At 43.0% G+C, this 11035-nt stretch overlaps 1 protein-coding gene across 1 annotated transcript; it reads right to left on the minus strand.

Annotated features, from left to right (window-relative positions):
* Positions 1–5388: 5388 nt before the first annotated feature.
* SDF2L1 (stromal cell derived factor 2 like 1) lies at positions 5389–10830 on the minus strand. The gene is made up of 3 exons (XM_070762198.1): positions 10533–10830; positions 7536–7732; positions 5389–5885 (listed from the first exon to the last, which is right to left on the minus strand). Exons 1-3 carry the CDS (start codon positions 10732–10734, stop codon positions 5607–5609), a joined length of 678 nt encoding a protein of 225 aa, XP_070618299.1. The 5' UTR covers positions 10735–10830; the 3' UTR covers positions 5389–5606.
* Positions 10831–11035: the final 205 nt, after the last annotated feature.

Genomic DNA, 11035 nt, shown 5'->3' on the forward strand with positions numbered 1-11035 from the left:
CGCGGGCGGTCTCAGAATTCATCCCCCGCGAAAAGCGAGGGAACACTGTATTTCAGTTGTATAGCCAAGAGATTTTTTTCCCAGGGTTTGCATTTACACAATAGATGATAGTTATACCATGTATGTCAGCATTTCCTAAATAGATTTCATGGCTTGTGTCCGTTCTTAAAATAAACAAATCTTTCCTCCTCCTCCTCCTCCTCCTTTTTTCCTTCCTTCCTTCCCTTCCTCCTATGGGATCAATCGGAAGGCTACCTTGAGCGAATCTGTTCTAAGTCTCTCTTGTGTGGATGCCCCAAAGGTAGTAGAAATGTCCAGTTCTCCTGGTGGTGTTTGCAACTTCAAAGGAGGAATCCAAACCTCAGATGGTGTGTCTCCAGAAGCTTCTGACAATAGAATGGAATGGAACAGGGATAGGAGAATAGACTAGAAAATAAAAGTTTAGAATAGGACAGAATTTAGAATGGAACGGAATAGAAGAATGTAGAATACAGAATAGGATAGAATAGAATAGAATACAGAATATGGAATGGAATTGTAGAATATAGAATAGGATAGAATTTAAGAGTGGAACAGAATGTAGAATAGAACAGAATTTAGAATGAAATGGAAAAGAAGAATATAGAATAGAATAAAATAGAATAGAATTTAAGAGCAGAACAGAATATAGAATAGAATAGAATTTAGAATGAAATGGAAAAGAAAAATATAGAATAGAATAAAATAGAATAGAATTTAAGAGTAGAACAGAATATAGAACAGAATTTAGAATGAAATGGAAAAGAAAAATATAGAATAGAATAAAATAGAATAGAATAGAATTTAGAATATAACAGAACAGAATATGGAAGGGAAGGAAATAGAAGAATGTAGAATATAAAATAGAAAACAGAATAGAGTAGAATAGAATAGAATTGAGAATGGAATGGAAAAGAAGAATATAGAATAGAACAGAATAGAATTTAGAATATAGCAGAACAGAATATGGAATGGAAGGGAATGGAATAGAAGAATCTGAATATAGAATAGAATACAAAATAGAGTAGAATAGAATAGAATGAGAACAGAATTTAGAACAGAATGGGAGAATGTAGAATATAGAATAAAATATAGAACAGAATACAGAATAGAATAGAAAGAGTTGGACCTTGGAGGTCTTCTAGTCCAGTGTTTCCCAACCTTGGCAACTTGAAGGTATTTGGACTTCAACTCCCAGAATTCCACAGCCAGCAAATGCTGGCTGGGGAATTCTGGCAGTTGAAGTCCAAATATCTTCAAGTTGCCAAGGTTGGGAAACACTGCTCTAGTCCAACCCCCTACTCATGTCTGAGCCGAAATGAGAAACAGAAGCCCCAAAGCTGGAATGGTGGACCACAATCAGGCAAAATCAACTTTTCATCCTCAGCAGATGCCTGTTAATCTTTCCACGTCATGCTAGCAGGAAGGTTTAAGATCTGAGTACCGATAATAGTTTCTATGTTTTTCATGTTTTTTTTTTTAAAAAGGTATATTAAAGCACCACTTCTGCTCCGCTGGAGCCCATGGTTGTGTGTGTGCTGGTGTTTTTTCTTTAAGATTTAATCCTTTGTCATTTTAATTGTTCCTCTACTAGCGTTTGTGTTTTGATTACATTGTAAGCTACTCAAAGTCACATTGGACATTGGGATGATGGCAAATTCAATTTAATAAACAAATGAAAATAAATACATCTGGCTGCTTCATTTAGTTTGCTGCATCGATAAAAGAGTTTGAGCATCGAATCAGGCACATCTAAATAAAAGTTATGAATCTTTTTTTGTGGGCTGGTTCCCGAGCATTTTCTCAAAAGCACCATCAAATCCCAGAACTTTCTTCCAAATAATCCGGTGCCAGGGTCCTTGTGCAAGTCACATGCAAGGGAGTCTCAGTCTGCTTTGGTTGCCTATCAGTTTCCGGTCACAATTCAAAGTACTGGTTATGACCTATAAAGCCCTTCATGGCATCGGACCAGAATATTTCCGGGACCACCTTCTGCCGCACGAATCCCAGCGACCGGTTAGGTCCCACAGAGTTGGCCTTCTCTGGGTCCTGTCGACGAAACAATGTCGCCTGGTGGGACCCAGGGGAAGAGCCTTCTCTGTGGCGGCCCCGACCCACTGGAACCAACTCCCCCCGGAGATTAGGACTGCCCCCAACCTCTTTGCCTTTCACAAACGCCTCAAAACCCACCTCTGTCATCAGGCATGGGGAAATTAATTCCCCTGGGCTGTTTTCGCTTTATGTATGGTCTGTATGAGATGTATGATTGTTTTTATATTAAGGGTTTTAAGTTGTTTTTAAGTATTAGATTTGTACTGTTTCTTGTTGTGAGCCACTCCGAGTCTTCAGAGAGGGGCGGCATACAAATCTAATTAATTAATTAATAAGTAAATAAATAAATAAATGCAACTACAGTAGAGCCTAAAGTTTCCACCGCTAACCACAGCAGCTGTTGAGTAAGTTTTGCCCTGTTCTATGATCTATTTTGCCATACTTGTTCAGTGATTCATGGCAATTGATAAGTGGATCATTGAAAGGTGGGTGGGGAAATTCCCGCTATCGGTTCTATAGAACCAATCAGGAACTCACCTCTGGAATCATGCAATCAGAATAATGGAAGGGACCTTGGAGGTCTTCTAGTCCAACCCCCTGCTTAGGTAGGAAATCCTGATTGTTAAGCAAATCTAGCTTCCCTGTGGCCTGTCAGGAATTTGCAATAAGTGACAGGGACATCATGGTTTAATATCTAACCCAAATGGTGTCTTATTTTTTAATCTGACCGACTGCCACATTCTGCAAATGTCCATCTTTTCACGTTTTGTCAAATCAACTGCCTTTCTATATAGCTAGGATGATTTCTCCAGATGCATATCAGATAATTTATGAGGCTAAAACATGGAGCGAAGGGTGGTTTAAAAATCTAATTTCCTTATATCCCACGGAACACAGCCCATCCTTTTCACAAGACATGACTCTGGGACAGTGCGACGGTCAAAATTGAGAACCAGTTGCCAATGTTCTGGGTTCATATCACGCGGTCACGAGATTACAGCAATGGTTGTTGTGTGAGAAAAATGGCCATCCGTCACTTCTCCAAAGCCGTTGTAAGTTCGGCCACTAAACGAATAGGTCTACCGCTTTGTTCTTCAAAATTTACACTGGGAACCAATGATAAGGACTAAACCCAAGTGTTTTATATGAAAACCTGGAAGGATTTTCTGGCAAATTTGACTTGTTTGCCAGATTTTCACCACAAATATGTGAACTTGGTGAGTCAGACACCAATCAGACACTGCGACTTTCATTAAAAAGCTCCGGGCGTGGGGCACGCAGTTATGGGCTCTGGGTATGTTTTTCCTATCGCAGTAAATGAGGTTGAATGTGTACAATTTGAGAAGAGCTATGCGTATGTGCATAGTTTATATAGTAGATAATGTATATTTTTGTTTGCCTGTGGGTAATATGTATGTACACATATATATAGAATTAAATAGTATATTTTGGAATGTTCAGTAGTAGTAAATAGAAAGGGAAATTGTATCTCTTTGAGTAGAGGAGAGGCCAGGCACCCTAACTCGAACCCAACCCTTGATGTGGGTAACGTCGCTGACCATCTTTAAGCTAGTCACATGACTTTTGAGCCAGCCCACTGGTCACATAGCTAGCAAGCCACACCCACAAAATAAACCACACCCACAATGTGGTAGTAAATTTTTTTTGCAGCCCTTCACTGGGACGTGCTACCATCTACGATCTGGCTGATTTCACTGCTGGAGTAATTTCTGCCAAAGATCAGACAGGAGAAATTGTAAGCCCGTGAATATTTATACTTGGGGATAATCTAATGCACTTTCGATTTATGCAGTCTAGGTCTCCCCTCAAATGCATCGTCCCCTTACAAGGGAAACGAAAAGATTCGAGGATGGATGTGAAGACATACTGAAGTCTTTAAGGGAGAGGAACAAAAATATTAGAAAGAAAATTCAGAGATGTTGATGGTGACAGAATGTCGATTGACAAATGGAATGGAAAAAGAAAACCACGGCAAAATCAAGGCAGGGCAGACAACGTAAAGCACCCCACCCAGGCTCGGCAGTGAAGCTCAGAATTCTGGACACTTAATCCTTAATTTACTACTTGTTTAGATTTGGGGGGAAAAAACGTTTCAGCTAAATGCCGATTGCAGAGCAAATAAATCAGAGATTCCAGAATTAAAAGTTGTTTTTTTAAAAAGTTTCCTCCTCCCACTGTTCTGAGTTCATATATATAGCGATTTGATTGCAGGCCCTGGAAAGCAAGAGATGATTTTGAATGGTTTTCTATAGCCTTGAATTGCTAGTTTCCACTGCATCAGGCTGAATACGCACACCGCAATGGAATGGAGGAACACAAAAGAGGGTGCCTCAACCCAGTGCCCTAACATTTTATAGCAATTTCACTTATCTCTCCATGGCGTGTTCTGGATTTCTTTGTGGAAAGTTTTATTCCTTTTCTTTAAGCAATTATTTCTTATCAGCAGGGGAAAATTGAAGATAAAAGAAATGAATACAACAAAAGTATCAGCTGGATCATAGAGGTGAGAGCAGCAGAAAGTTGGGGGGGGGTGAATTCACTTTTCTATATTTATATACAGTGGTACCTCATGATACGAACTTAATTGGTTCTGGGAGGAGGTTCGTAAGGTGAAAAGTTCGTAAGATGAAACAATGTTTCCCATAGGAATCAATGTAAAAGCAAATAATGTGTGCAAATCCTTCAGGAAAATCCCAAACTTTAGAAGGGAGGCGAGCAGAGGGCCGGGAGGAGCAGTTAAATGGGGCGGGTGGAAGAAGCAAGGCTAGGCTAAAGGGTGAGTGGGAAGGAAGAAAGGCAAGGGGGGCGCTCCTCCCTTTTCTTTCTTCAAAAGACACCCTTTCAGTTCCTTTGCAAGCAGGTTGTTCTCTGCAAAATTTTTCCTCCCCCAAGCTGCCCCTCCCTCCTCCCTTTTCTTTCTTAAAAAGACACTGTTTCAGTTCCTTTGCAAGCACGTTGTTCTCTGCAAAATGTTTCCTACTCCAAGCAGCCCCTCCCTTTTCTTTCTTCAAAAAAAAAGGGGAAAAAGAAACCCCTTCATCCCAGCAGCAGCTGCTTGGGTTCGTAAGGTGAAAATAGTTCGGAAGAAGAGGCAAAAAAATCTTAAACACCGGGTTCGTATCTTGAAAAGTTCGTTAGAAGAGGCGTTCGTAAGATGAGGTACCTCACCGTAAGATGTATTTGCATTCATCTTCTCCTGTCAAAACAGGCAGAATAAATGGCTGATCCAATAAGCTTTTTACGGACAATCGTGACTGCTGACGGGCACGTGTTTCGAGACTATTTGATGAGAAAAAATTACAAAAGTTAGGTTTTATTGCACCTCGGAATTAAGAATATAGACAGCAAATCACTTTTCCTTCCTTTGGGGGGAGGGGGGAGAAAGGGGCGGAGGGTAAATGAACAAGACAGGAAGAGAAACTGGCCAGGGGAAAGGAAGAGGAACCAGTCGGATTGAGATCATTTGAGGGAAAGGAATTTTTGGGGTGGGGTATGAAACGCTCATCCGGACACATTCAGAGTTCATCGTGTTTCGTGGAGTCCGAGTTGGGCTTGATGAAAACCCCCTCCATGGCTTTCCAGTAGTTGTGATGGTTAGCGGAATGCATCCCGTGAACTTCCCGCTGGCCCCGGATGGGGTGCCCGTATTGTTCCCCTGTCACTGAAAGGAACACATCGGTTCCAATGTGCTTGAAGCGCACTGAGTCATCTCGTTCCCAGAAGGTTCCGCTGCACTGAACCGTCCACACATCTAAATCGTCCCCTTCACCGTCATCGCCAAAGGCACTCACTTCCTATCGGAGGCAGAAACGGGGCGAGAGAAAAAGATGGTTGTGAGGACGAATCTTTGTGGCGCGATTAAAGATGGGTTTACACTCTCAGCTGAACCCGTAAGCCACAGTCTGCAAACGACAAGACAAAGCTACCACGCGACGGCTTAAGATCCTGGATGGGCAAAACCATCACCTTAATCTTTTTTTTAAGAATTGAGGTTTTAATTTTAAGTCAAATTTGTTATATTTTTTTGTATTTACTTCTGTTGTGAGCTGCCCTGAGTCTGCGGAGAAGAGCGGCATAGAAATCTCATAAATAAATAAAATAAAATAAATTTTTTTGCCAGCTTTAAGATCCGTGGACTTCAACTTCCAGAATCCCCCAGCCAGTAAGATGCCTGGGGAATTCTGGGAATTGAAGCCCACGGATCTAAAGTTAGGAAATCCTGAGCTAAATTGTTTTGGTTTAGCCTGCAGTGCGTACAGTTATTGTGAACTGTGGTTCAGACTGTAAAACTGAAATACGTAGGTAAGATATGATAAATTGGGACCAAGCCTTTTATTAGCTTTGAAATAATGATCTGATTCAAATTACATGCATACCCTGACTTGCTGAAGCATGAACTGTGAATGGCTTTAAATCATGAGTATATACACTTGCTTTGCTTTAGTGCATGGTGACTTAAGTCAATATTTTCTAGAGCAACTTTATCCCTTTTTAAGGCATCAGAGGTTTTGCAGCTAATGTCTACAAAAAACAAAGTGTGAGCAAAAAAAAAGTGCTGCTTTAGATAAAAGTACTTTCTCTCAGCCCTGTAGCAGTTTCAGTAAGTTTATCTTGCTAGTAGAAATAATCAGATTGTTATACCAGTTACAAGTAGCTATGAAACCCTTTGATAGTCTAAACCGCAATGTACACACTGTATGATACCATTAACAAACCACTCACACCAATGTCAAGTAGAATGTTAATGACAGAGGTGCGGAGTTATCACTCACACATTCTCTTATTCTATATATTTCCAGAGCAGTTAGTAATATAAACAGTACCGGAAAATGTTGGGAAGTGCTCCGCAGGGAGAACTCAAGCAGATTGACCTCTCCCCCCAGCCTTATCTAAATGTTCCCTAGAGAAGGTTCCCAGACTGGGGAGATTTCTATATTATAGGCAGAACAAAATAAAGGAACTTGAACTCTGCAAGTGTGGGCCTGGTTGTTTGGGCCTGACAAAAAAAGGTCACAAATTGTGCTATAGAAAAAAAAAAGTGGCATTACAGTATATTCTACTTCTACAAAGTAGTCCTTTAAATGGAATTAGAGACATCTTGCCATTTGTGTACAATATATGCGAGTATAAATGATACTGGGAATGTGTTTTTCCACAGCAAGAAACAAACAGAATACCTTGAACAAGCTTTAAGGATTTTTAACATTGGAACTATCAAAAAACGGTTCATGAACTTGTTGTAAATTCATTCTAACAATTCACAAAATTGAGGGCAACATTTCATCAAAAGCAAAAATAAATAAATAAGTAAAGCAAAGACTTATTTATTAAATTTCTATAGAGCTATAGTGTATATCAAGGGTCAGGGTCCTTACTCCCAACTCAACACTAGAATCGATTGGATTCATCAGGTGTGAAATAGGTGGAAGTACTACAGTTTTTACCTGGTTGTTTGAGAGCGGTGATGAGAAGTGATGGGTGTGAAGATTCTTCCCTGTGTTGACATGAGTAAGGCGGACTGCCTGCCCGCATTTTACTGGTACTCCCCGTTGACAGGATCCATCACTTCTGCCTCTGATGCGCCAATAGCTGTTGGCATCATCTGACCCTTCAACTCCAGTCACTGACTGCTGACCACTACCTAACAACAAAATAGTTAATCATTCGTCAGTGAATTGTTGCGCTAACGTTATTTGTTCCCAAGAGGAATAGGCAGAAAAACACAATAATGATGTTGCACTGCATTCATTTTCCATTTTTCTTGATCCATCAACAGCAAATAAGGCTAAATGAAATCTCACTTTACGGGGGTTTTACTGTTTACTTTTCACTCTTCACTCTGGCAACCCTGTGAAACTTCAATAATGTCTCCAAATGTACACGTAGAACATCAACAATACAGAAGCCATCTAGCTTTGATTGACAGTATTTTCCCTAGATATTACACCAATCACTCCAAAAAGGTGACTCGATTCAATGGAAACACTGATCTGACCAAACTGGTTTCTTAAAACTTGATGTTGAAATTTCATAGCCGGAAGCAATCTACAAAGCGGAAGCTACAGAATTAACAGAGGTTAAAGGGTATTGTTCATTTTTTTCCTTTCTTCTTTATCCAAATATTCTGTCTGGGACCAGTAGGAGCAAGCTGGAAGCAATAACAAATAGACATCTTTGGTATAGCAATATTAAGCATAATATTAATGAAGTTCAATAGCTTTCCAGAAGTTGGAGAACAAAGCAAATGCCCTCCAACTCTATATAAAACCCATTTTAGAATAAAATAACAGAGTTGGAAGGGACTTTGCTTAGGCAGGAAACCCTACACCACTTCAGACAAATGGTTATCCAACATCTTCGTTAAAAACTTCCAGTGTTGGAGCATTCACAACTTCTGGAGGCAAGCTGTTCCACTGAATAATTGTTCTAACCATCAGGAAACTTCTCCGTAGTTCTCGGTTGCTTCTCTCCTTGATTAGTTTCCACCCATTGCTTCTTGTTCTACCCTCAGGTGCTTTGGAGAATAGCTTGACTCCTTCTCCTTTGTGGCAGCCTTCAAATATTGGAAGATGCTATCATGTCACCCAAGTCCTTCTTTTCATTAAACTACACATATCCAGTTCCTGCAACCGCTGTTCATGTTTTAGCACACTATGTATTTTATACACTACCCTCCTTGTCTGTTAAACGTAGCATTCAGCCATGGCAGCTTCTGGGTTTTATTTCCTGATTTTGTTCACGGAGAAAAGTCACACAGCTGCTCTTCTTCGATAAACCCTATATTAGACGTTGGCAAAAGCCCAAGAGGTGATGCCAGGGGAAGGATCTCAGCCTAGCTTGGGAGTGAGCGGGTGAATTAAACTCATCTCTGCAGGTAGCAACCATTTGTAATAGAGCCTTCGTATTCAGGAGCTGCCTATCTGAAATACAAGCCAATGTAGCTACCACCCATGAGGGCTCCACCTGGTTCAGGAGCTGTCTATCTGATGTACCAAATAATATCGCCCCTACCCCAGAGACCTAGGTCAACTTTTCCAGGTAGTCCACATCCGTGACAGAGTCTCCCCATGCAGGAGCTGTCTATCTGAATGCAGGGCACCAGCAAACCCACCCCAGCCAACCCAGGGGACTTTTCTGATAGTCCCCATTTGTAATATAGCCTCCCCATTCAGGAGCTATTTATCTCAAGCAAGTATAAGCAACTTCACCCATGAAAGTGTGCGTGTGTTTGTGTGTGTGCTTAAACCCACCTTGTCAGTTAGTTCCCCTCTGTGATAGATTCTCCCCATTCAGGATGCAAGGCACCATTTAACCCCCCTCCCCCAGGGAACTTAGGAATCTCTGGAGCATCAACTGATAGAGCCTCCCCATTCAGGAGCTGCCTATCTGAATGCAAGGCACCATCTCAACCCCTCCCCCCGAAAAGAAATTCAGGATCTCTAGAGCAGTGATTTTCAACCTTTTTTGAGCCGCGGCACATTTTTTACATTTACGAAACCCTGGGGCACATTGAGCGGGGGTGGGGCGGCGGCTAAAAAGAGTTTGGACAAAAAAAGTATCTCTCTCTCTTCCTCCCCTTCGCTCTATTTCTTTCTCCCTCCCTCTTTCTTTCCCTTCCTTCCTCTTTCTTTCTCTCTCTCTCCATCCCTCTTTCTTTCTCTTCCTTCCTTCCTCTCTTTTTTGCTCTCTTTCTCTCCCTCCCTACGTCCCTCTGTCTTTCTCTCTCTCTCCTTCCCTCCCCCTCTCTCTCTCTTGCTTTCTTTCTCTCTCTTTCTCTTGCTTTCTCTTGTTCTCTTTCTCTCTCTCTTGCTTTCTTTCTCTGTTGTTCTCTTTCTCTCTCTCTCGCTCTTTCTCTCTCTTGCTTTCTTTCTCTCTCTCTCTTGCTTTCTCTCTCTCTTGCTTTCTTTCTGTCTTGCTTTCTCTCTCTCTTGGTTTCTTTCTCTCTGAGCTTCGCGGCACACCTGACCATGTCTCGCGGCACACTAGTGTGCCATGGCACACTGGTTGAAAAACACTGCTCTAGAGCCTCCCCATTCAGGAGCTGCCTATCTAAATGCAAGGCACCATTTAAACAACCCCCCCCCCACACGCCAGGAACTTAGGAACCTCTGGAGCTTCAACTGATAGAGCCTCCCCATTCAGGAACTGCCCATCTGAATGCAAGGCATCATTTAACACACACACACACCGGGGGAACTTAGGAATCTCTGCAGCTTCAACTCATGATAGAGCCCCCCCCCCCCCCCCCATTCAAGAGCTGTCTGTCTGAATGGAAATTAACCCCACTCCATCCCCTCCCACGAATTAGGCCCGTCTTTCCCGCTAGGCCCGCCCCCTTCATTCGTATCACAGAGCCTCCCCCTTTAGGAGCTGTCCATCTGAAAGCGGCCCAACTTTTTCCCTGCCCGGGCTGGGAGTTGTAGTCTCCGCTTTCTCCTCACCGGAGCCGTACTTGACCTCGTGCGAGTGGAGCCTCACGTTGTGCCGCGTGTTGAGCAGCTTCAGCACCGAGCCGAAAGTGACAGCGCCCGCCTCGCCTTCATTCGCCCGGCCCGGCTCGCAGGCCAGCAACAACAGGGGCAGCAACCTCAGCAGCGGGCCAGGCCGGACCGAGAAAGAAGCGCCGCCGCGCGGTCTCCGCATCTCCGCTCCTTCCGAGGCTTCGCCCGGCTGGTCGGCCGTGGCGGTGGCGGCGGCTTCAACTTCGCCTCAGGAAGCCGTTTCCGGTACCGGCGCTGGGCGACAGCCAATCCGCGGCTGCCAACGCGAAGCACGTGTTCCGGTTCCGCCCCCCGGCGACGCGACGCCCGGGAGCTGATAGGCTCGAGGCGTCCGTCAGGACGACCAATCAGCTGCGGCAGCGTGGCGAGCAGGAAAGGGGCGGGAAAGCTGAGGAGGGAAGAGTGGGGGAGGGAACGGTCTTTCGTGGAGTGTTGAAAGTTTA

This window comes from Erythrolamprus reginae, chromosome 10 (assembly GCF_031021105.1).
Source record: "Erythrolamprus reginae isolate rEryReg1 chromosome 10, rEryReg1.hap1, whole genome shotgun sequence".
Taxonomy (NCBI): domain Eukaryota; kingdom Metazoa; phylum Chordata; class Lepidosauria; order Squamata; family Dipsadidae; genus Erythrolamprus; species Erythrolamprus reginae.

Coding starts and splice junctions, on each gene's coding strand:
- SDF2L1 (XM_070762198.1), bottom strand. CDS start 10,734: ATGCGGAGACCGCGCGGCGGCGCTTCTTTCTCGGTCCGGCCTGGCCCG. Junction 7,733..10,532: donor CGAGGTCAAGTACGGCTCCG/GTGAGGAGAAAG, acceptor TTTTGTTGTTAG/GTAGTGGTCAGCAGTCAGTG. Junction 5,886..7,535: donor CACCGCTCTCAAACAACCAG/GTAAAAACTGTA, acceptor TGCCTCCGATAG/GAAGTGAGTGCCTTTGGCGA.